The sequence below is a fragment of the Stegodyphus dumicola genome, chromosome 4, assembly GCF_044657685.1.
Source record: "Stegodyphus dumicola isolate Sdum_Otavi_A_Nest chromosome 4, ASM4465768v1".
Lineage (NCBI taxonomy): Eukaryota > Metazoa > Arthropoda > Arachnida > Araneae > Eresidae > Stegodyphus > Stegodyphus dumicola.
Window position 1 is genome coordinate 60651927 of NC_140771.1, and position 26498 is coordinate 60678424.

Genomic DNA, 26498 nt, shown 5'->3' on the forward strand with positions numbered 1-26498 from the left:
ATTCCTCATGAATATCTAATCAATAAAGTTTAGTTCTTCATTTATTTGTATATTTAAAAAATATCTATGGATAACATTAAGATTAAGAGCTATTGAATATATAATTTCTGCTGCTGTTTTCTTTATTGTGCACCAGGTCTGTGGCTGTTCATAACTAAAACTGCCATCTGAATTCATCTATATTCATGATTATACTACTGAAAATTTTATTAATAGTTTATAAAATATATGATGGCCCATAAGTAGGGGTTAGATGAAACTATTATTGGTCAATCAGAATGCAGAAATGGTTGGTTGTGTAAATTTTTTTTTATATCCATATGTCATATAAATATGGGGCAGTGTCTTTTAGAAGATTCTCTACAGAAGCATCTTTTCTAAAGTACAAAGCCTTCACATGCTTTATTGTAATAAGTTTACCAATAATGTACGGATTTTATTTGAAAAATGCATTTGATATCTTTAAGCAAGAAAAGTAGGTATGTGTTGTATTGCTGACAACTAAAATGACCTGGACTTGCATTTCTAGGTTAAATAAATTTAATTATCTATAAAGTTATGTTACAGTATGTAAGAAAAGAAGAATGTTACAGAATGTAAGAATGTTACAGTATGTAAGAAAACCCCCTACTGGCAGAGGCAACTACTTTGTGCCTCTTTCTGAGGTTGCACAAAGTTCTAGCGCATAATGAAAAAAACCTGTGAATTAAGGGAGGAGAATCCCTACCTGTGTAAGCATGGTGATTCCTTCATGTTCCCAAGTTCCTTGAAAAGAAAAGGAATGTTGCAGTGGTAAATGTTTATAAAAGTACCAAATTATGTACTGTTCGGAACTCTTCCAAGATTACTTACTGATTCAAAGTTTTTTTGAAACTGTTAGTTCTGTTTGCTTTGTTTCTGCCAGTTTTCTTTTCAATGTAAATTGTAGCAAAAAATTAAACTTTTATATAATGATGTGAATACAATTATATTTTAGAAGAAAAAAAAAATTGTTACTTATTTTGTCAGCTTTTTGTTAATTGTGTAAATTTATTCTGTTCAGGTTTTTTTTATTATGATCTTTACTTTTTGTTTTTCAGAAAATAAAGAAAAATTCATCTTATATATAACTTTAAGTTTAGGACTTGGTGTTCTTCTTTTTCTGCTGGTGTTAACTTTCCGACTGTATACACAGCAGCAACAGACTCTGAAAAAAGCAAAGCTTAACATATCAGAACCATTACCTCTTACGTTTGATGAAGATTGTTCTGATTTAGATCAATATGACCCACGACAAGATCAAAGTGTTGAAGTTGTTCGGTATACAAACATGTCAACAATCAGGCGACAGGATAGCACCAGCCAGCCACGTGCGCCATTGTCCCATTCCATGAACAATTACTACTATAGTTAGTGATAATACTGTGGTGTGTAATCAGTGTTCTATACAGTTTGATAGAGGCTAAGCTGATGTTTGTGTTGATATGTATTAGCAACTGCAAGATCAAATGTTCCAAGATAATAAGGAATGTCAGAAAGTATGAAGTATCCTATATTATTGCATTGTTATATATTTACATAAAAAAATAATACTCGGAGTTAAATAATTGAAATTTTATAGTTATGTTTTCTTGTAATTTTAATATGCATTTGAATGCCATTTATCTTAACTAAAAAAGAGACAAAACATTTTAGATTTTTTAATAATTAGCTATTTTTGATAGCTAAAAACTGGAAAACATACTTATAACACTATATAGTGTATTTATTATATAGTGTATTTATTAAGACACATTTTCATATCTTTATTATTTAAAATATATATAGTTATATAATTCCCCTTTATCTTTACAATGAGCAGCTATTTTTGTGTTCATTTGGCAACCTATGCAGGCATTTCATGATTCACTGTTTTTTCATGTAATATTCTAAGATCATGTTTTATTACATAAAGCAAATAGAAAAAAACCTGATGTGTACACCACATGACTTCCTTGTATGGAATATTAAATTACACGCATTTTTTCTTGCATTTCATTTAAACTCATTGGATTGAATTAAATCTACTTTGCCGACAGTGCATAAACCACAATAGAATAAATGCATTCTTTAAATTTCACGCTATTTGTTTACTGTAGCGACACACTGGCGCTAGGTTCACTTAACAGTATTATATTTCGTTCATATTATAACTCAAAATGCACAACAAAATTCATATCATTTAAAGAATTATCTAATCGTTGCCACATGTTCTATTCAAATACTATAATAAAGCTAGAACAATGTATAAAAGAAATTAAGCAAACAAAACGAAAAAGAAACAGTTTTTCACAGAGGATTGAGTATTTCTCATTCAATTAATTCAGTTCTCACTTCGCGGCAAGGCAAAAATGCATAACTCAAAATATCTGTATTAAAAATTACGAAGTAAATCTTAAACACTTATTTCCTCGAAAAAATTCCAGAAAGGATTAAGCATGATTTAATTCGCAATAATAAATGAAGGCATTAGCTTTGTTGTTGCGAAGCTATGTTTCTCTAGATTGGCAACAAACCCACTACTCTGCTCTTTCAAATGTAAACAAGCAATGGCCGCCATCAAAAATATTATTAAGCTTAGCGTCATTTAAACAACTTTAAAATTGTTGATAATTCTAAAAATATTGCATACAGATTTACTAAAGGCATAAAAGCCTTAACCAGAAGATAAGAACAACATAATTCAATCATTTTTAAAGCAAAAAATGTACAATTTACAAACATATAAGAGTAAAGAAACTGAAATCACTGAGCCGGGTAACAGAGTGGATATATATATAAATATATTTATATACATTTGGCTTGGCCGATTGCAACCAAAATACGAGGTGCACATCTACATGTTATAGTAGTCCTATATACAAAATTTCAACGTTCTGAGGCTACTCGTTTTTAGAGTTATGCGAGATACTTACATACGTACATTCGTACAGACGCCACGAAAATTTCTCTTCAGAATTAATTTTAAAGCAGTTTTATAATTTTTTTGGAGAAAAAGAGTCTTTTATTCTGTCACGTACAGATATCAAGCAAAAACATCGTTAAATTGCATTCGAAAGCGGTCAAAATGGATATTTTCATTGAAATATGCTGCCCGAAACTTTTTGCGATTACAATACTTCCTTTTTACTTTGTACAAGGAATTAAAAAGTCTTTTCATTTAAAAAAAAAAGGAGGTGAGTATTTTCAATTTTTTTATTCACAAATACATATAGTTACTTTTCTGTACCATTTTTATAGTTATGCAAAATTTTATTACGTGGGGTTTTAATCTATACATATTCCAAATTCTTAACCAGTTATTGACCAAAACATTTCACTTCAGAACTTCTGTGCGGAAACTAACAATATTGTGTTACTTGTACAGCTTTGTTATAAAGATACTTTTTTCCCTTTGAGTTAAATCTAAGTGTATTTAAGAAAAAAAAAAAAGTTATATAGATGCAGAAATCTGAGTTATCACATAATTACATTTGAAATGCATGTAATGCTATTTTATTTAATGCATTCAAAAGGGGAAATTTATATCTTTACTATAAAAAAATATTCACAGCTGTGTGATATGCATATTCTTATGAGTGAATTAATTTTTAAAATTGGAAAGCAATTTTTTGGTGCTTATGTCTTTTTTTATTAGCCATGTAAGTTGGTGAAGATTCTGGGAAATCTGCACCAAACATTCCAGTAGAAGTTTGAAAGAAGAAATATTTTTTATTGAGTTACATAGTCAACAAACAGAAGTTATATTGATTGGAATAAAATTACACTGCCAAATATATATTCATTTATCTAATTTTTTCCCATTGTGTTGCCACTGTTTATCCATTTCCAAATAAAGTCCCATGTTGTGCCCATTGACTCCTTTTTTATGCTGGCATCCATTAACTTTGAAAATACATGATTCTATGCTTTTACACAGAAGACAGGTTCTAAATTTTAATCATTTTTTGAAAATAGAAAGAAAAAACAAAGAAATATTTCTTTCCAGAATTTGAACTGTCTCATCAAAGAGTAAATGGGAATAATATTAAGCCAAGTTGAAGATCTTATAATTGTTGCTAAATCACACAGTTTGGTGACAGCTTTTTCTGTTGAAAATTTTCAGCAAGGAAGTACATAGTGTATACAAGTATATAAGTATGCAAATATTTACTCATTATATTTATAGTAATAAATAACACTGAATTAAAATTTATTGCTATTTTTAAAATATTTAAAATATATTATCCTCTAATTAATAGTCATACCTAAATTTATCTCATAGTTTTAAATAATAGAATGCAGTTGCTCATACATATTAAATGCAGTGCATCTTGACATCCCAAAGTATTTAAATTTTTTTTAACAAACTTGTATGAAGTGCTCTGGTCATGATATTAAAGCAGTGAATGACATATGAATCATAGTATGGTTTTATGTTTAACATGTTACTTAAACACTTTATTAAATGTTTTGTTATTTTAGTACTCTCACCTCAAGAATGTTATTCTTTAGAAATTAGTTTGCAGAGTGATATTTTGCTGTTTAAAAAATATAGTTAACTTGTATTCGAATGTCTGTAAATGTATTTCCATTTATTTTTTAATACATATATTGTACTTCAGATTTTTTTCCCTCTTAATCCTCTTGGATTGCTGTTCCAGTGACTTGTTACAAATATTATTAATATTCTAGAGATAAACAACATAAAACCTCATCCAAAATCTTTAACATGCATAACAGTATAAAACTGATTTACGAATCATTATATGTTCTTGATATTGACATAGTAGCATTTAGTATGATATATTTTTACATTATATATTATCATAAATTAAATGTATATCAATTTGAATGTTGATAAATTTACAGCTTAAACTCATAATTTCTAAAAATAAAAAGCCAAAAGTAAAAACAAAGTAACTTCAAAGAATATTAAACTGAATCATTTAGCCTATAACATATATTTTGAAATAAAAAATAGTTTTGGTATTCAGTTAGTTAAAGAAAACTTTTCTAAATTTTTCTTTCACTAACTGTAATAAACAATAGCATTATTTTTGTGATGATTCATGGCTTTCTAAAGATGTTATTTATTCTTCATTAGTACACTAAATCACAGGTTTAAAAAGTGTAAACATTTTTTTCATTTTGTTTTAATGTAATAAATGAAAAACTGGATAATCTGAAAAATAGTTCAAGTGAAAAAATACATTTCCCCTTTCCTTTAAGGTTGAAAAATTCATAAGCTTAATTTTTAAATTTTAAAAAAGGACCATTTGTCAGTCAGTTATTTCATTTTATTTCTTATTAATTAATAATTTTATAATATATTCACAATGTATTTCATAAGCAGTATTTGTATTTTCATAATTCCACTCCCTAAATTTTGTACTAAAATCCCTGTGATTTTTCTTAAATGTTCTTGCTAATTTAATAAGCGATTAAATGTCCATCATTGTACCATGTATATAAAATTCTGCATTAAAAATTGTGCTTTTATATCAGATTGTCACTGAGCATTCATTAAAAATTTCTTTAAAATAAAAATATCACTGGATATGGCAATCATTTTTATTATATTTTTATTTTACTTTTTTGTTTTGAGAGAATTTTGTGATGAACAAGTTTTTTTAATAGCATTTAATGTTTACAAGAAGAATTGTGTCGTACAAGTTATTGTTTTGTATTTGCTTGTGTTTTTAAATGTGTTTTGCCAAAAAGAAATAATAATAGGTATGAATTACTTATGTATGTGAGGCAGGTCCTCAGTTATAGCATACATAATTACAATTAGTGCTGGTTTCACTGTAAGTTGTTGAACTATAATAAAGAGGAAAATTCTTAGCATTATTAATATGGGAAATGCTGTTTTCAGATTTATTCTAAACAACACAATGAAAGGAACAAGTGCCTTGTGGGACTGAGCATCCTTTTAAATGAATTCTGAGCAATGTTTCTTGCTATTATTGATTTATATGTTTCACAGTATGCATACAAACAAAAATATAAAACTTTATTTCTTTTATTAAAAGATTATATAGAGGCCCCATAAGTTTTATAATGCTTTCTTGAAAGTGTTTGGAAGAACCACTTAAATCCAGAAATCATTTTTTAGGATATTTTATGTGTGTCTGTGATCATACACACACAGACATCAAGCAGGATAATAGATGTTTTTAAGCAGACTGTATTTTCTATAAACTTGTCTCTAGATGCTATTGAATTAATTTTAAGAATCTGCTATATTGTTTCATTATAGCAGGTTCTTTTGCCCAAAAAAGAGCTGTTTTGTTATAAAATTGTAATTTTTTTTGTGTGTGTATTTAACTAATAATTAATGGATAGTTAAATTACTCCAGAATTTAAGTTTTCATTCTATCAGATTTCCTTTTTAAGTTCTTTTCAAGCTGTAATGTATTACACTTTTTTAACTTTACTATACGATGGCCTGAAATTTTACCTAACATTCAATATTTTCTTTATTAGAAGATGGAAATTGCTATCTAGTACTTGAATTGTAGATTTGACCTCCTTACAACTGATGAAACCAAATATCATTATTTGTCCACATAACTGTTTCTCAACTATTTATACTTTTCATCTCTTTTAGCAGAGTGATATTTTATTACCTGTCATTTTTTAAAATTAATTAAAATATGAAATGAAATAAATTTAATATATACATGTGTTTAATTAGTTGTATTTTAAAAAGAGATGTAAGAACTTCTTAAGAAATGTTTTGATGATTTCATAATATATTTTTAAATATTTGCAATATCAATATACATATAGTTCATTATAATTACAACTATTTCAATACATATGAAAAGTTTATAAATTTATTGATTATATATATTATTATTTATAGAACAAAGCAATAAAAAACGAAATATTGTATTATTTGACACATATATATAACTTTAATGGGGGGGTATGCAATATTTCTGGAAATGTTCAGTTATATTTTAAAGTTTTTCGTTTATTTAAAAATTTTTATCTAAAATCAATAGATGATTGAATTTTAATGTTAAGTGATGATGCACTGGTTTATATTGTCAAATTCATATCGGAAATAAAAATCTTGTAGAATTTAACCCCTTGAAGGCAAGGCCTTCACTTATCTGTTTGCCTTAAAAACCAAGATGCCTCAAATTTCATTTCAGGTTCACAATTATTTCTTACCCTTTCATTAACAAAGAAATAGGCGTGGGAGTTCCAAATGATATTGTTTCTAGTTCCAACGAAAGGAACTTGCATTAGCCACTGAGCGTATACAATGCCGTATTTAACCTAAAGTTACGGAACCACAAAAGAACCCTTTTACAACAACACTGTGTACAGTGAAGAACTGAATCAATGCCTTTTGGGAGACTGCACCTTAAACTATTGTGTTCTTTAGGGGGAGGGTAAAACTGAGTATGCAGTCTCAGAAATCCAGGCAGCCACTGGTCTTTTGAATGAACGGTCATCTTGGGCGCTTTGGTCGTGAAAGAGTTCATGTGCAGACAGGCCTGACTTTAACATTTTCAGCACCCTAAGGAATAATTACAATTCATGCCTATAAAAATTAATTAATTAATTAAATATATAATTAATTCAAAGAAAAATATATCTTTATATAATTGTCACTTCTGAGAATATCTCTCAACCTAGCACCCTTTAAAAATTGGGTACTTTAAGCAGCTGCCTATGTTGCCTATACCTGGAGCTGGTCCTGCCTATAGAATTGTAATGTTATTATTATTTTTCACTAGATGAATATCCATAGTTTTTACTAGTTGTAAATACAACACAAAGGTGTGTTTATAAGTTTTTTAACTTGTAAGTACACATTTGTGGCAGTACAGCACTATATCTTAAAATCTCCAATCTCCATATTTTTTCATACTTATAAAGTTAGAAAGTGTCTTAGAAAAAAAAAAATTTCCTAAAACAGTATGTTCAGATAGAAATAAATTTATATCATTTGAAATGATTTCTGGATTGCTAAATTCTGAACCAATAACAAGATTAAATAATTTAAAATAAAAATAATAAACATACTGTGAGCTTTTAATTTAACAAAGGTGTACTTACAAACTAAAAAAAGTAGGAAATTTCTACTGCCAATGAAATGTTTGCATTATAATACCTTAATTCTCACATACTAATATGCTCCTTATATGATGCTATTTTGCATATATTCACAAGTACTGTAAAAATATATGCTATGTATTGTTGCCAATCTGTTAAAAACCTCATATCTATGCAATTTTTATACTTTCCTCCTCTATATTTACTCATGTCATCATTTAAATTCAGAATTTACAAATGTATTTCACATGGAATCCGAAAAGTTCCTAGTTGCCTAAAATTGAAAAAAGATTAACTTAAAACTATTTTTTTTATCAGATAGTAATAACGTAATTTTTTTAATCTCTTATTTGAAATTTATATTATCTAGAAATGATTTATCATTAACTTGACTCAGTTGAAAGTGACTAGAATAGTCCTTCTTGAATGACTTCCTTGAAAGTAAAGTTTTTGTGTTGTTTGAGGTATGTGAACTTCTAACATGAAAATATGTTATCTCTTATTTAATTATTTAAGCATTAAAACCTTTCATTTGTCTATTTTTATTGATATTTGCCATCAGATTTTAAAAATTTAATGCTAATAAAAATATTATGCTATTGTTTTCAAACTATGTATAGTATAAACTGGCTTAATATTTAATTATAATATATAAATTAGCTAAAAATTGGAATATTTAATAAAATTTTAATATTATTATCAAAGCAAAAATACTTATATGTATATGATTCTTATTTATGTCAGATTTTATATAGTTTTAATTTGTCATTTTTTCATAAGATTTAATTAGAATTTTAGTGCTTATTGTTTATTTTTTCACTTTCTTGTTTTTAAAACTAACAGCATTTGTATGAACTTCTTCATTTTAAATTCTATACTATTTATGTATAAGTATTTCTTTTTAGTAGGAATAAAAATGTAATATTAATTCAGTATTTTTTCAAAATCATAAAAATTTCTAAAATTAGATATTTGATTTTAAAATTTCTCAAATATTGTCGAAAAAAATTGAGACTTTATTATGAGTAATGAAATTATGCAAAGCTTTGCCAAAGAAAGTGAATTATAAATAAATTAACCAATGCAGCTGGAAACACTTTTGGATAGCCATTAGGAAAATAAACTATGAAATATGAAGGTCTTTGGTAAATAAAATTAAGAACCATCAATTAAAAGGTTGCAATCTGCCAACAAAATAAAAACAATTTAAACACTGCATTTATTAAAGTTGATCGCATATCTAATTAAAAGTATTGTTTTTTGTTAATACATCATAATAATCACAAGCCACCTACTTAGTTAAACATTATTATAAAAAAAAAAAAAAACCTGTGGTGCTTTTTCTGTAATTGTTTATATTTAGGCTTGTGCAGTGACTGATAGTCCAAAGAGCATGACTAATAAAAAATTAATTTGTTAAAATTATTATAGCATGTTACTGTCATAAAGTAATTAAATTTCAAGTCTAACATTTCCCCCTCTAATTGCTACAGTTTGATGAACAAATAAGTGTGAATGATCTTTAATTAAAACTAACAGAATCAGATCTTCCTGAAAATATATTATTTTCTTAGGTTTAATGAAAGCATATACTTTTTAAGTAGTTATAAAATAAGTTTTCTTTTTACACGGACTTAAAATCAGAGAAATTTTTTTAAATAAAATATTTATATACTTAGTGAATTACAAATAATTGCTAAATTCTTTTTATAGAGTGATTATCACATAAAAAATGTAATGTACTGTATTAAATTATACTAAAATATGATAAAAAATTTGTTTTAAGCATTTTGTTAGTATTTGTTATAAAATTAACAAGAGGACTAAAATATCAGTGGTTAAATCAATAATCTGTTACATTTTTTAGTTAATCACATGGAATTTCTATTATTAATTTCAAAGCTTTACAGAAATTATTTTGCTGTTTAACTTTTATCTGATGTGAGAAATCTGAAATTTTGAAATACTTGAAAATTAAGAGAGATTTTAAGTGCATTTTATTTGAACTGCTTACTTTATTTATCATTAGTAGATTTCAAAGAAGAAAAAATATTTCTTAAGTATGGTTCACTTTTTTCAGTCATCTGGAACAAAACTTCATATCTGATGACCCCCAGCCTGTTAAATATAAAAGTTTACATAAGAAAACCAGATTATATGCCTTAAGTATAAGCATTAATAAGTTTTAATTAGTCCAGATAATTTATTAATATATTAGCACTTTGGAACATAAGATTTAATTATAATTCACTTTTAATTGGTCTTTATACCCCCCTTTCTGTTGGATTTTCTTCTGTCTTTACTTGTTTTTATATAACTTAATCATGTCATTTCCATCTGATAGTATTTTTTAATGAAGTGTGATAAACTTAATATCAGCTTACCTCATTAGTTCTTTGATCTTTTCAAATGCGTATTTCTTTAATTATATAATGGTTTATCAAACTGTAATCATTTTGTGAAACTTTTATGTATTAAAAAGTTTAATTATCTTTCCAAGCTCTGCTTGAGCAGCAGTATAAAAATATAAATATTTTTCTACCTGTTTTTTGTCTTTCAATCAGTTATTGCTATTGTTTATTTAAGCAAAAATCTCTAGTTTATAAGCTATATTTTTCTAATAAATTATTAATTCTTCTTGTCCATATTCATTTTGTTATTAAACAGCTAATATTAATTCAATGCTTGCAATGCATTTAAAAAGTATTCAGAATTTCTGCTAGTTTATCATTATCTAATGCAGGTAGTCCATGATTTATATTGGAGATATAATTTAATTTCATATTAACACATTTATAATAATTTAAAGCTTTATCATTTAGCACTTATTACTATTTAATTATTATAATGTTTACTAAGATATTCCATAGATATTAATTTTCTTCCTTAGGTATTAAAATAGCTTGTGCTTTTATTGATTTTTTTCATTTTAATTAATTTTTATGCTGTATAAAATCAGTCAGTGTTGGTTGTCATAAACATCCTGCTATTGGCACACTGTAAGTGCCAGGTCTTTGTTGCAACTATTTTTTTCAGTATTGAATCCGAGTCCAGTCTGTATTGGAATACGCTTAAATTAATTCTAGATTTATGTTTGTCATGTGATCTTTTTTTACAACCAAACTTTTTTCTACATGCTACACTAAAGAATATTAATATTATTTATTTTCTTTATTTTTTCTTATTATTTAATTATATATAGGAAAAGTATGCAATCTTTGGAAAATAGTTTTATTCATTACTGTAAACATTATTAATGTTAATTTAATTTATTATGTAAAAATAACAATAACTTACACTGAGTGGTATAACTTTAATAATACAGTAGGAATTAATGTAGCTTAGTTGTACTAAATTGACTACTATGTATGTTTTAAAGCATTAATAAAATACCCCTGCCATGTATTTTTAGATATCTTAGCATCTTTAATTGAAAGGCTTTTTAAAAGGCGTTAATATCCTATGTGCAGAGCATTTGTAGCACCATCTTGAAAAAATAAGTGTATTATGCTCAAGTAAAATTATCAGTAGTGCATTAAAAATCACAATTGCTCAAAGTTGGGATTATTTAAAATAACTTCCTATAAGTTTTTTAGTGTGTGGAATAAATAAATAAGCTACCTATTGTAAAAATAATAAAGTGAGTAATTATATTATAATTCGTCCAAATATGCATTTTAAATAATGCATTATATTGCATTAAAGTATGAATAACATATCATATACATGGAAAATTATTCATTTTGATATCAGTCTGGAATTTTTATATTATTTATATAGGAAAGTGTGTTAATAGTAGATTTAGCAAATTATTTTTCTTTAATATGTATGAAATTATCACTATTGTTTTTTATGTAAAAATATCCCTATAAACTAATATTAAAATAATTGTTCACTGTTTAGAATTATTGAAAATAAATAATGTAAAATGATTAATGTTAGCTCTAAATACTGTATAAAAGGAGAATTTTAACTTCATCAGAGATTTTAAGATATAAATAATTTCAAGATATAAGAGCGCTTTTTTACCATTTTTTATATGTGCATGTGCAATCATTTTATAACAGATATCAAAAGATTATAAAATATTATTTAATAGTATTATGTGATGCAAATCTTCATAACAAAATCTACATTTCCTTGAATCATCTTTATGTATAGCCATTTGCGCTGTTAAAAATTTTTATGTGTGATTATTAACTCTGTTTTCATCTCATGATTTGATTTTTGCCACTAATATGAAATGCACTTTTTTTAAGTATCCCAGTTTTCTGTGATATGGCATCATTAATTACTTATAATGGCAAAATATTAAGCTGTAGTATCTGTGAAGAGTTTAAAAATTATTGCATATGAAAGTCAGAAATTGGTCAAGTACTTGATATACAAAAAAAAAAAAAAAAAATATTCACTTACATCTTAATCATGGAAATTTATACTTGGCTGAAGATGTGTATAAAATTAATGCTGAATAATTCTATGCCAGATGAAATCAAAAAATAAAGTAAAATCTTTCCAAGACAATTAATTACCAGTATTTCCAAGTAATTTTGGTTTTCACAGTTAATGCTTATCATAAAGAACATGACTGTTATTGATGTTAAATACCAATATTTATATGTATTCTTGGAACTAGTAAACTTCAGAAGTGTTTATCTACAGAAGGTGGTTATTATGAGACGTTTCATTGTAAACTGCCTAATAAATTTTATTAATATTCAGTGTGATGCTTTTGCATTTTTCTCTTTTTATGACCCTATTGAAAATGAAAACATTATTTACGAGGAAAACTCTATGCGATGGAAAAATTAAGACTATTGAAGAAAGGAATAGCTTTATTTTCTTATATTAATTCTTTTTATAGATTTTATTAGAAAATTTCCATTTTTTTCTTAACATTTTTCTTCCATTTATTTCACTTAATATTTCATATGTTCCAAAATACATAAATCCATAATTTTAATATAATTCTATTAGTTAAGTATGTATGTAATATTTAAAAATCTCAGCTGTGGTATATGTATGTTGAATGGATCAATACCCCATTAAGATTAAAACCATTAAGAATTAAAAATCTTTTCCCCCAAAAAAATACATTAAACAATGTTAATAGTGATCTAGCAATGTGAAAATTATTTCATTATAGCAAATAATCATAATGTATAGATATGAATGTCACAACGTGTTCTTTTATTTATTGAACACATTATTCAACTGTGTTTTACAATTATGCTGTTAATGTTGTTATTCATGTATGTATAGCATTCACATAATTTTATTTTTTAATGTGTTTGAAGTGCTATTTGTGCCATAAACATGTAATTGTTATAAATTTGTATTAAGTAAAATATATTTTGATTTTTCTGCCTAGTTTATTAGCAGTCAGATTTGTTGGTTGGGGACCTGCTTTGAATCTTAAATGTCAATCTGCAACATAAACTATAGAATTTGTTAGCACAAATGCATTTGTTATGTGTGCATGTAATTGTTTGCATCTGTACTATTCACATATATGATGTTTCGTGTGAATGCATTTTTGATGCTTTTGAAATCTGTGTTTTTGAAATTTTTCAAACAGGTTCGTGAGCACTTGTGATGTGATAATTTTTTCTGTATATGCAAAGAGCAAATATATTGTCATAAAATATTTTCATTAAATGGTTGTTAAATGTAATATTTGGAGGCAACTAGTTGTAAAATTTATGTTTAATTTTGTTTTAAGATGTTCAGAAGTATGTGTTATAAATCATATAATTTATATATTTTCTAATTTTAAAATGTCTTGTGCACCTTAATATGGCTTTGTACAAACTGTTAAAAGTTAGCAATGATAATACTACTTTTGTATATAACTATGCACAATAGATAATAGGTGCACATACTACTATTAAATGCATATGTCAGGTATACTGATAGGATGTAGCAAGAAGTAATGTTCCATAGTTATCTGTGCGAAGAAATATACATATCATGTAACAGTAAAACTGCCTTATGCTGAGAACTTCCCTAATATGCCATGCATTGTTGTGCATAATATTAACAATTAGATCAGCATAATTAGAATTCTAAAATGCATTTTTTCTAATGTGCATGATTTTATTAATCCTGAAGAAGTTTCTATCACTATTATATTTATATTACTCATAGAAAAATCAAAGCCTTGTTCATTTTTGCATGGTTGATAATTACTTCTTATTTTATTTTGGAAAGTCAAATTACATAAATATTTTTGTGATAGTTATCAAATTTAGAATTTTTCAGTCTGAAAAGTAAACAACTTTCTTTAATATATAGCATTTTCTATTTTTTTAGCTTGAAGTATTAATTAGAAAATGTTTATCATTCTAAATTTAAATTAAATTTAGAGTCGTAGATTAAAGCTAATTAAAGTTAAGAGATAATTTTTAAGAAAAAATAAGTTCAAAAGCAATACTGTGGTAAAAAAAAAAATCATGTTCTTTTAGCAAGATTTAAACTATTTAATGATATTTTTGTATATCAATTCTTTCTACAGAAACAGGGTAATCTTTTTTTAACTTTTATGACTTTTATTAGCTGAATATTTACTTTTTGAAATTTATTTCATTTTACTGAAAACGGTCACATTTAAATTTCTTAAAATAAAACATCAAGAGGTTCAAAGATTAATAATGGGAACTAATTTAAAAACTTAAATATATTACTCAGATTTTGTGCAAATTATGTGTATTGCAATGATTTATTTCATACACATTTGTTTTATGTTGAACTATATAGTGTTTTTCATAAAACAATTCTCATGATTTTTGTGTGAAACATATTTCATATTATCATACAACCTCTTTAATAATATAAATTATATCACTTGAAATTAAGTTTCACAATTACAGAAAAATATAAAATAAGTTACTTGAATTCTTTGTTTTTTCATTATATTGTAATTTATGCCATGCTGTCAGCCTTTTTAATGTTTTTAGAATGATATATATTTCAGTTATAATTATTTTCCTTTTCTTTGGGAAGGAGTTACATATGATTCTTTAAAATGCATATTTTCTTAGAAACAGGACTTGCTTTTGTGCATTTATAATGTACAAATACTATTCAAGAAATCTCTAGAAAATGAGTATAATTTTATTATATAATGTACTTACATTTATTTATCAATATTGTTTATTCTAGTAGTTCCCTTTTCATAATTATTTCAAGATGTACTTATATTTTTATACCATAGTTACTGCTATGTATGATAATGTATAGATTCAAATGTGTCAAATGTAGTTACAAAGAAAAAAAAGTTGTGTACAATCTTTTATAATTTCTGTTTATATTTCCAAATTCATATGTCATATTTCATCATATTCATATAATCTGAATCGAGTCATTTGTCAATTGAATCATTCTCAAGCTGTTTCTAAAAATTTATATAACAGTTAAATACTTATTTCCATTCTTCAGCAGCAGAATGTTTAGCATTTGCAAAATAAGAAAATATAATAAATAAAAAGAGGAAAAAAATACCGATTTCTTAATTATACATTAATTAGAATTTATCATCTTATTAGTGAGAGGCAATCCTAGGTAGTGAAACACATAATTGTTAGTTTTATTTTAAATAATATCATTTCAAGACTTTATATTGAAGAAAAACTCTTATCTTTATATTGAAAAGTAGCATATAGCAAATTCTGGGTTTGCATTGCAGTATGTATTTTTAATAGGTAGTTACTGAAGACTTGTCTGCTGTGACCAGATTCTGTATAAGCTAAGAGTTCAAAAGTAAGAATTCCATTTTTCTTGAACTTACTGATTCATATAAATTTGAGATTTTTCTCAATAATCATTGTATGATGTTAATCACATCATCAGTATGAAATATATAATGCTGATAATAGTGATATAATTAATATATTATTGCCTCCTAGTTGCTGCTAACAAATCTGCCACAAATTTATGAAAGAACTGCAAGTTATATTAATTTTTAGTATTTGGGTATAAACCGGTACCTGCCCTTGCAATGGCCGCTTCCAACATATGTTGCTTCCTTTCAGCAGATCGATTAACCACGTTTTCAATTTATAGAGATAATGATGCATGCAAGTATAGTTTGACAGTTACATTCTGGAATCAGTGTCCAATTTTTATTCTAATACTTTAAGTAGTGGTTAACATGCATTTCCATCGTACAGCTTCCATCAATTTCAGTTTCAGAGCATGAAAGGTACACTTTTGATTTTTTTGGTAAAATTTTACATGCCTGAAAATAATGGACTACTTCATTTCTAGGCAAACCTAGTAAATGCATGCTAATTCTAAAATACAAATACCCAATTTTTTTAACTACAGAAAATTATTTTATTTATGATATATCCTAAATAATTTTTTAATATATAAACATAATTTTTCCTATCCAGCTAAAAATAAATTTTTGAACAAAATGGTATGCACTAATTTGTATATTTTTTCGTTTTCTGTTTAGAAGAAAGATAAAACCTACATTTTTCTTGAGAATGATTCAAATGTCAGTATTAGTACTATAAATACTTTTTATTGTTTATGATATAGTTAAAATACAAAATAGAGATAATGATGCATGCTGGTGAAGCCAAACAAGATATAATATGTAAAACTGAGTTTAAGGGGGTAATATCTCTTTATAAGCCAAAGATAAAGCAGCAGTATGTTCCAAATTACATCGAAATTTAAAATATATATATATAACTGCATTAATTATCCTTCCTTTATTGTAGAAAAATATTTCATCATTTAAAAATCTTTATACTTATCAAAGTACAAATACTGAAACAAATTTTGAAACTAATATTTTTAATGTAAAGCCTTAATAAGTATGTTCTTTACCACTATATAGTATGGCTCACAAGTGAAATAGCTACCTAACGGTTATCCCATTTTGCATTTTTTCGGGAAAATATTTTGTCGCCAAGTAACAAAATAAATATGGAAGGTAAAAAAGTGAGCAAAAAGTAGCTGAAAATTCGAATTTACTTTAAGGAATTTTGTGATGTATAAAAAAATCTCATAAAACTTAAATTTTTGCTACTATTTGTAGCTGCACAAAACAGAAAAAGCCATGTTAATAAATTACCTGAACAATACACTGTAGGCAAACAAGGAATTTATTATTATTTTTTATTATTTATTCTTTTAACATTTGAAAACAGAACTATAAAACTTTAAAGGAGCTTAGTTGCAGACATCATGGCTGAGGGTTCAGTAATATTTCCAAAATATTAGACGTAATAGTAGTGCCCACCAGTAGCCGAGCGGTAACAGCGCTGAACACTGGTAATTAGAAGTGGGTTCGATTCCAGGCAAATGGGGTGGCTGCATGGCTGTTTTCATCCCTTTCGCCATGTGTAACGTGGTTATGAACAAGTTTTCCTGAGAAAGATCTCCACGAAGGCACCATTCCTCTCAGACAGATAGCCCTAGTGTGCTTTGGTAATGAAATAGTAGATAAGGATTACCAAAACGCCTCTAGATATGTTTATCGCTAAAAAAATTCTTGGCGTCAAACACTGCAAAAAGATGTTAGTCAGCATAACCAGTACGTATCCTATTATGGTTTGATTTATTTGCTTATGACAAAGTATCCTATTATGAATACTTTTGGCATGTTTATAGTGGCCACTGTGAAAAAATTTCCAAGCACATATTTTGTCACGCAAAAAAAGTCGCTGGACAGAAAAACACACTTAAAAAAAATATGGAAAAAGGAAAATGTGAGACAATTGCGGGTACTTATGTATTATCCCGTCGACTGTGAAGAGTGGCTACCATCAAACCATGAAAGTTGGCTGAGATCCCGTCAAAGTTGCGCTAATCATTTCTGCCGAATTTTCAAGGGACTGATACCTGGTTATTTAACAAACGATCAGTATTCCATCTGCTTCGTTTTTGCGCTTCGTAAAAAGGCTTTCGTGAATTTGTACTGTCTTGTTAGACACTCCGATTTTACAGGAAGCTCTATTTAGAACACTATTGGTACATACTTCTTGTAGATAATTGTTCCAATATAAGTGTTTTTTGGGCATATTCAGCTAACCATATCCTGTGCATCAAAACAAAGTTTTTTTATTTATTTATTTATTTATTATTTTTTTTTAATCGTAATATACCACAACATACACCCTGCTTCCTATTCTACAGAAGGCGGGTCACTTTTCAGGTACAGAATGCAAGGAAAAAACACAGCAATAACAATCCATTTATATCTTTATTCATGAAACGAAACGTGGCTTATCGAGTCAGTCAGAGTTCATAAGATGAAAGTGCCGATGTTATTAGTGTGTTGTTGTCACACATATCCGTAACTGGGCCGAGCGGTAAAGTCGCTGAACACTGGTAGACAGGGACGTAGCTAGTTTCCAGCACCCGGGGACAGCTGAAGAATTTGCGCTCCTTTCTGTGTGCCCAAGAATGGAAAACATTTCATTAAAAAATTTCGTAGCATCAGTTTGGAGCCCCTTGGATGCTGCGCCCGGGGACAGCGCTCTTGCCACACCCTAGCTACGCCACTGCTGGTAGTTTGGTCCCAGTTTCGAAATCCCGCGAAAGGGCTGGCTGCATGGGCGTTTTCGTGGTTTTCCCCAGCTGTAACGTGCATACGAACCAGTTTCCCTTAGAAAGCTCTCCACGAAGGTATCCCTGCTCTTAGGCAGATAGCCCTGGTGTGCTTTGCCATAACCTGAAATAAACCACATCAACCCTGATCCATAACTAGGTCCTAAATCGCACCGACCATTTCACGGTCGATGGGATAAAAAATTATGAAATTATACTTACCCAAGTATAATGAGAATTATTAATGCCCTTCTTTTGCTGGAATTTTCGTAAAATTTCTGCCTTCAAATGCTTTCGTTACTGTTCTACATTTGTTGACCATTTTCACATATTTTATTACGAAAATAGAATTAGTTTTTCTTGAAATAATATCATTGCATTTTTCTCAGCTCGTGGTAGATCGAAAATTGACAGCACATTTCGCATTTAAAAGGATTAAGATTTTTTTAGTGTGGCTGTTATGTACAAAATACCTTTCTTCAAAGAAAACAGAACCTAGGAAAGCTGTTTTGAAACACTGGAGGTTAATCGCACAGGTAGAGTTATTTTTTTCCCACAATGGCTTATACAAACGGAAAGGAACCATTGTTTCCTGTAATTGTAATGTCAGTAAGCTATACAGTCTGTGAACTCCAACCAATGATACTTAATCTCCCATAATGTTTGGTTTCATTATGCAGCTTCGCTTATCTCTGATTCTTACAATCTTTATTACAATTCATCTTTTGTTTTAAAATTTTACTTTCATTACTTATAATATATCGGTGATGATACTGGTACTTATCAGGTGATGCTAAACATATCATATTCTGGATTTTAGCTGAACTTTTAAATGCTTACTACGCAGACACTATACATTTTAGACTAATAAGAAAGGTTATAAGTACAAAAGTATTTTTGGAAATGTTATTTATTGAATATTGTTAAGTACCTCTCCAACTTATCTTTACGCCTACTAGTGCTAGTTATTAAAAACATTTGTTACATAGTATATCTATATATATGAATATATATTATACATATTATCAAATGCAAATATATTTAAAATTGTGTAATACAATTTATGTAGAAATAGTGTGCAGCTGTAATACAAAGTAGTCAGATTTAAGGAAAAACTTAAATACGTGGCTTTTTACTTTACAGAGATTCTGGTATAAATATATATAAAATAAGCATTGTTTTGAAATATAACTGAATTATATATATATAGCAAGTTGAAATAAAATTATGCTTAGTGTTTGAAGTTTTGTTGTGTTATTTAAATTTTCATGTCAAATTACTTTTATTAAATGCATTTAAAATTGTAACAGTTATATCATGAAATTAGTTCTAGCATGAAAAGAACAAATAAATTAGGAAAAAATGTATAATTCCTTTTAATAAAACACACTGCCTAGAGCTATATTCCGCTGAAATTTCTTCCACAGAAGCATGGAAAAACGCACAGAAATGTATTCAGTATATCTGGATAATATTCAAAGGAGCAGAAAATATGAAATTAATTTAGAAAAAGGTATTATAAGAATTTTGGTCATAAGACACACAAAAGGACATAAAATAATGTTCTGGATTAAATATGAAAATAGTTTGGTTAGAAATAAAGGGTATTAGTTAAATGCACGATGTTATAAATTTTAATCATAGAATTTTTTTCATTTCCCAAATATTTTCCCTTTATTCATTTTAAAAGTTAAAAACAAAATCTTAACTTACTACAATTGAATCAAGAACCATAGACTTCTGCGCTTCAGAAACTTCCAGCTTCTAACATTTCCACAATCCATCAGGATGACTCTTTTCTTCTTACTAATTTCATATCCCCATTAAACTGCTAGATCAGTTTACCCATTATTGTTTTATCAGTTTATTATTTTGCTCTTAATTCCTTTAATTTTAGTGTTCTTTTTGGACTACAAGCTTTAAAAAAATGTAATTATTTGAAAGAAATTATTATTCAAAATATTTCCGTATTTTTATATGTATCTTTATTTGAAATGGGTATTTTAATTTTAAAATTGGCGTCAGTTGTCAAGACGTGACAGGGTGGACTGTTCTCATGTAGTCGTGAACGGCGGAATCAGAAGTAGGCATCTTGATGAAGATGTTATGTATTATTTGCAGTCATAGCATATCAGTAAAACTAATCAGATCATTTCGAATAATGGATTTTCCATGTGTAAAGGCGCATTACGAATATAAGCAATTATCTTATTCTAAAATTTTCTTCTGAAAGATGAACCTGACTATACTGGATTAAAATGGGTGTAATCAAAAAGTCTTGGCATCCGTAAACATCTTGCGGTCTCGCTTTCAAATAATGTACATTGGCTTTGATCGAATTATTCCACAGACAGAGCATACAGGAGCTATCTGAATATGCATATTTGCTCATACACAATTTTCACCTTTAAGAATAGCATGTAATTTGTGAACTACAGCTCAATAAAGAGAGATACCAATATAATTAAAGTCATTGAGATTTGGAGTAATATGAATGAAGTTTTAGCTCAGGTTCAGAATTTTAACGAATTTTGTATATATGTAAATAACTTTAGTGGAAATCTATGTGATGTTGTAGTATTCTTTGTATAATATAAAATGAAATGCTTGAAAGAGACGAAGCTCTGCGGGAAATATAAGATTACAGATTTAAGCCTATTTAACATTAAGGTATCTAGCTAATTTAGTTGAGATATCGCCAAGCTGACAATGGTTTTTGGCGACTAACTTTTGTCTCCATATTCGGCGAGAAATCGCCCAAAAGTCGCCAAACTTGGTGACCATTTAGGTCCAGTCCCTTTATAACTGTAATGGGTATTGCAATTGGATAACTGTAATTGATCCTTATACGCAAGAGTAACCATATCCAGCCCTCACATTATTTCCCATAATATCGAGAACTGGAAAGTACTAGAGATTTCTCGGCGGCCGAGGGAAAACTACATAAGACCAGGCAAAGCATCAAAGCCAGCCTGACATACCTGGATGAGAAGACACTGTCGTCGCCGGGAAAACATCTGAAGAGCATCAGGAAGTATTAGGAAAGTGTTTCAGAAACTGAAGGAAGTCTGTCTAAAATTACATCCAGCCAAATATAAGTCCAGGTAAGAAATGACATCTCTGCCTCTCTGTGTGTACAAAACCAGAAAATGTGTCAGCAGTTAAAGACTGAAAAATATCGACCAGCTGAGCAGTTTTCTGGAACATTACACTTATAATAGGAGCTTTGTGAAGGACTTGTCGTCCATAGAAAAACCCCTTCAGAAACTGACAGAGAACAAACAAAATTTCTAGTGGACAAAGAATGTGAGGATGCATTCAACAAATTAAAGGAGATTTCAACATCTGCTACAATCCTAACGTTATCCTCAGCTCAACAAATCCTTTGTTCTAGACAAGGATGCGAGAATTGAGAGGGTCGATTCTGTTTCTTCCGAAGAAATAAATGGTCAAGAACGTGTCGTGGCATACTGGAGCAAGTGTCTATCTAAACTGGAGAGGAATTACTGTGTCACGAGGAAAAAGTTGCTCGACATAGTTAAAGCCGTAAACTATTCCCATCATTATCTCTAAAGCAAAATATTCCTGTTCCGCACAGATCATTGGCCTGGCTTTTAAATTCCAGGAATCCTGAAATTTAAAAGACGGATACAGAAATTCCCGGAATATGAAATAACTGTACGCCATCGGATAGGATTATGAAATGGAAACGCCGAGCCCCTATTCTGCAAGACTCTCTCTAGAAATCTGCCGATATTGTTCCAGGGTCCAAGGGAAATACGAACTGGTTATTCTAGGCGCATGTCAAGTTACAACTTCAAAATTCTCAGCCATAGAGTGACGAAAAGGTCAATAAAGAACAGCTGGAAGATGGCGATAATAAACCCATAATTTATTTAATCAAGTCTTCAAACAAGAAACCTACCTGGCAGGACATTTCGATCTATAGTGCTACGACAAAACAATATTGGGCCCTCTGGAGACTCCCTCAATATTGAAACGGCGTCTCGTACCGGAAATTCAAGTCTGATAATGGAAAGGCATTCCGAAGGCAGCTGATAATTTTAAGATCCTGGACGTCCTTAAAGAACTACATATCAGCTCGAAAGCAGGCCATTTGGGAATAATGAAAGTTCTGCATAAAGTTTGGGAGCTCTTTTACTGGAGTAATGCAAGGGCTGATGTGCAAAAGTGGTGGTTCTAATCACGCAATGTTTATGCGGTTCGAAAAGGACCGAAAAACGCAACCAAGAAAAGCTGCAACGTTTCAATGTAAGAACGCCTTTTAAACTCATCGGCTTTCACATCCTAGGACATGTGCCACGAACTGCTGCTGTCACAAATACATTTTTGTTGTCATTGATTACTTCACAAAAGGGGGTGAAGCATATCCTATCGCTGATCAACGGGCTCTCACGATAACAGAGATAATGATACAGTATTGAATTTCCAGATTCGTAATGTCTCTTTAGTTACATTCTGATCAAGGAAGGAATTTTATCTTGGCCGTAATTAAAGAACTCTGCAAGCTACTCGGTATCGACCAACGGTAGGGAAGTGTAATCGAACCATTCTTAATAGCCTCCCATTGAAGGTTTCCAGACGGATTTTCCGCTGATGGTCCAGCAGGGCTGCGACCAGAAGTTAATCCTGATCTTACTGGCCTATCGCAGTTCTGTTCATGAAACTAACGGCTATTCCACATCTCAGATACTCTTCGGTCGTGACCTTTGCTGCCTTGTATTCTCTTGTTTCGTCGCCCCCCTCCCCCGGATGCTCCTTTATCGCCTGAGGATCTCCAAGCACAGTTTAAAATGATCCACAATTTTTCATCAGAATGGGTCAAATTGGCGACGGAGAAGATGAAGACCCCGATATTACACAAAAGCTACAGATCATCGATTCAATGAAGGTGACAAGGTATGATTATGGAATCCGATTCGACTGAAAGGACTCACCTTTCCGTCAAAAATCATCATGGACGCCCTTATACCGTCTTAAATAGGCTGAAAGACGCCGCGGTTCGGATTCCTAAGTCATCAAATTTAAAGCCTAAAGTCGTGCATTACGATTGAGTAGTCCCTTACTATGGCCACAATATGTAATCCCCTTGGTGTATATAATAATGTAAATATCATAAGATCATGCACCTCTTTGTATATAAATCTGTAAATTTACGCATTTATTTACTGGTTTAGAATTTAATTTGTTTTACTGAAATTATTTTTTAATATTGCATTGATTTTCCTTAGTTATAAGTATGGCTTCTTATCCTGGTATTGTACTGTTCGGGAGTTGCAGTTCTTGGGAGAGAGGCAATGTTACAAATTTTGCATATATGCAAATAATTTTAGGGAAATTATATGTAAAATTGTAGTATTTTTGTCTAATATAACATGAAATGCTTGAAGGAGTCAAAAGTCTGCAGAAAAAAACGATTACAGGGGCAAGTCTATATTTAAGGTAAATGGCTGTCTCGCTAAACTGGCGAAATATCGCCAAGCTGACGATGGTTCTGGCGTCTAACTTTTGTCGCCAAAATTGGCGACTTAAGAAGTAAGAGAAAAGGAAATCGACAAAAGAAAGGCAAGTATTCGCCAAAAGTCGAGATATTTGGAGAGATATCGCCAAACTTTGCAACCATATGGCGAGTGAGTAAATAAAATGCGTATTGTAACTGAATAACTGTAATTGATCCCTATATATAACTGTAACCGTATTCGGCCCTTAGATGTAACTTTAACCGTATATGTCTTCCTGTAATTTCGATAAATGGAAGGTACTAGAGATTTCTCGGCGGCCGAGAAAAAAACTATATAAGATCGGGCAGAGAGTATCAGCTCTCAATTGTTTAGTTCAGCATGAGTACTGAGAGATCTCCGTAGGAGCTTTGGCTTTTTAGATGAGCTTTGCATTGGTACTGTGTTTAATGTTCTTAGTACAAACTACTGGTTATATTCTGTGATACTAAGAAGAGCTGTACGAGTCTTTCTGTGGATAGTTCTAGAACTGTAAAGGATTTCTTTTGTAAAGTAAATTTTGTCAAGCTATTATCGATTCTGCGTGCATTATGTAGCTGTCTTCGGTTCTGTGACACACTTTAGAAAACACAAGTTTTTCTGTTCAATAGCTGAAAGTTTCTTCCATTTTTAACATGAAATTTCTACCTTGTAAGATAGTCATCAAACAGACAAAGGAGAGAAGATGAACAGTTATATGTCACGAGACTGCAACTTATGCCTTTAACCAAAGTGATCCAAAGATCTTTTAAAAAAAAAGTGGCAATAACCTCTTTCTTATTAAATGATTCTAGTGCCTGGAATACTTATACGGACTGCGTATTGTATTCCTAGGATACTATGTAGACAGCTGACAGCCACATGATAGCTGATGGAGATTATGGGAATAGCTGGTAGATGTGGCTCCTGAAAAATTTTCATTTAATTTTACATAAATAATTTAAAGAGCCACTTATTTTTTCCTTCTGAAACCCTTCTACTTTTCAGGTAAGTTGTCTTTTTTTTTCAGCACAACTGTTTCCAGTACAAATGCATTTCTTCAGGACATGGAATTGTTCATAACAAGTTTGATAAAGTCGTTCTTGTCCAGAGTACATGTAAGATTGATATGTAAAATTTCATTATGATACGTCCAAAGTGCATGCAAGATTGATATGTATAAGTGATAAATCATATTTTTATGAAGTGCTAACGAAAACTATTTCAGAGTTACTTTGAATTTTTATCAGCACTCTTCGACCGAGTTAGTGTATAATCAGTTGTCTAAATATCATTATTAACTACCAGAAATCAACTTTACAATATTTTTTAATCTACGTAATTAGTAAATAATAATATCTTCCAATCAAAATGTGAGAAGAATTATAAAAAGTCTTTACTTTGAATATTCCCATGTGTAAGGAATTCTATATTAGCAATTATCAGACAACTATCTGTTTATTTGTAATTCTATATTATTAAACTCTTTTAAGTTGCAAATAAACAAATTGGATCATTCTGTTAATTAAATTATTTGTACAAATTTAATAAAACATCACATAAATTACAAAAAAAGTATAAAAACGCGATATTTATCTACATAAAATGCTTACAAAATGATCATTTCAGAAGCACTTATGACAATGCTTTAAAAATTGCTTTTTAATCTCTGCAGTCTCAACATAAGGATTTTCAATTATCATGATGCTATTAGAAGCCAACAAACAGGTTTGCTCTGCAGAAATGTTTGTTTTACTGCATTACTTTATGAACTGCACTTATCATATTACTGTAACACTTGTCACTAGCACTTTTCATGTTGTGGTAACAGTAATCAATTTGTTTCATCACTGTACTAAACTGCATCCACCATTTTTAAATTCTGTCTTCTTGGCATTTCGTTTCTGAAAACGTTTTCAGCTGAAGTAATGATAGAGTTCTGGCTCTCAGCTGAAGTAATGATTGAGTTCGGGACCAGTAGTAACTGGTGCTCTTGGCTGTGCATCACTGTCATGACGCCGCAGTGTAGTCGTCACTGGTGGTGCTGGAGGCAGGTCTTCAGGAGGATCGAACTGTTCCAGATCACTATCACTGAAGAATTGATCCTCTGTGTCCGGCGTAATATCTAGTTTGCTGCTGTTTCGCGGCCTTCGGATGACAAACAATCGAACACCGAGGACAGTCAGGAAAGCTATGACGCCAACGCTCAGGCTCACAGCAAGGTATAGAATGAATTTCTGCTTGTTATCTAGTTTTAAAAATAAATAATACTTTAGATACTTTTGTTAGTTGAAATCAACATAATTGTGTTCTGAATAAAGTGATACTTTTTTTTATTTCATTTCTATAATTTGTTTTATTCAT

At 29.3% G+C, this 26498-nt stretch overlaps 2 protein-coding genes across 5 annotated transcripts in view; one reads left to right on the forward strand and one right to left on the reverse strand.

Annotated features, from left to right (window-relative positions):
• Positions 1-19879, forward strand: part of LOC118199405 (protein eva-1-like) — a 212110-nt gene extending 192231 nt beyond the window's left edge. The window contains exon 8 of the mRNA XM_085814998.1: positions 1080-19879. Coding sequence (XP_085671124.1) covers positions 1080-1393 — 314 coding nt within the window. The 3' untranslated portion in view covers positions 1394-19879. The remainder of the gene's footprint in view (positions 1-1079) is intronic.
• Positions 10054-26498, reverse strand: part of LOC118199404 (protein eva-1 homolog C-like) — a 106719-nt gene continuing 90274 nt past the window's right edge. For 3 of the 4 annotated variants that reach the window (XM_085815000.1, XM_085814999.1, XM_085815002.1), the window contains one exon: positions 18143-26382. In XM_085815000.1, coding sequence (XP_085671126.1) covers positions 26081-26382 — 302 coding nt within the window. In that variant the 3' untranslated portion in view covers positions 18143-26080. Of the gene's footprint in view, positions 10192-18142; positions 26383-26498 lie in introns of those variants that run through there. The other variant, XM_085815001.1, reaches the window with a different exon arrangement.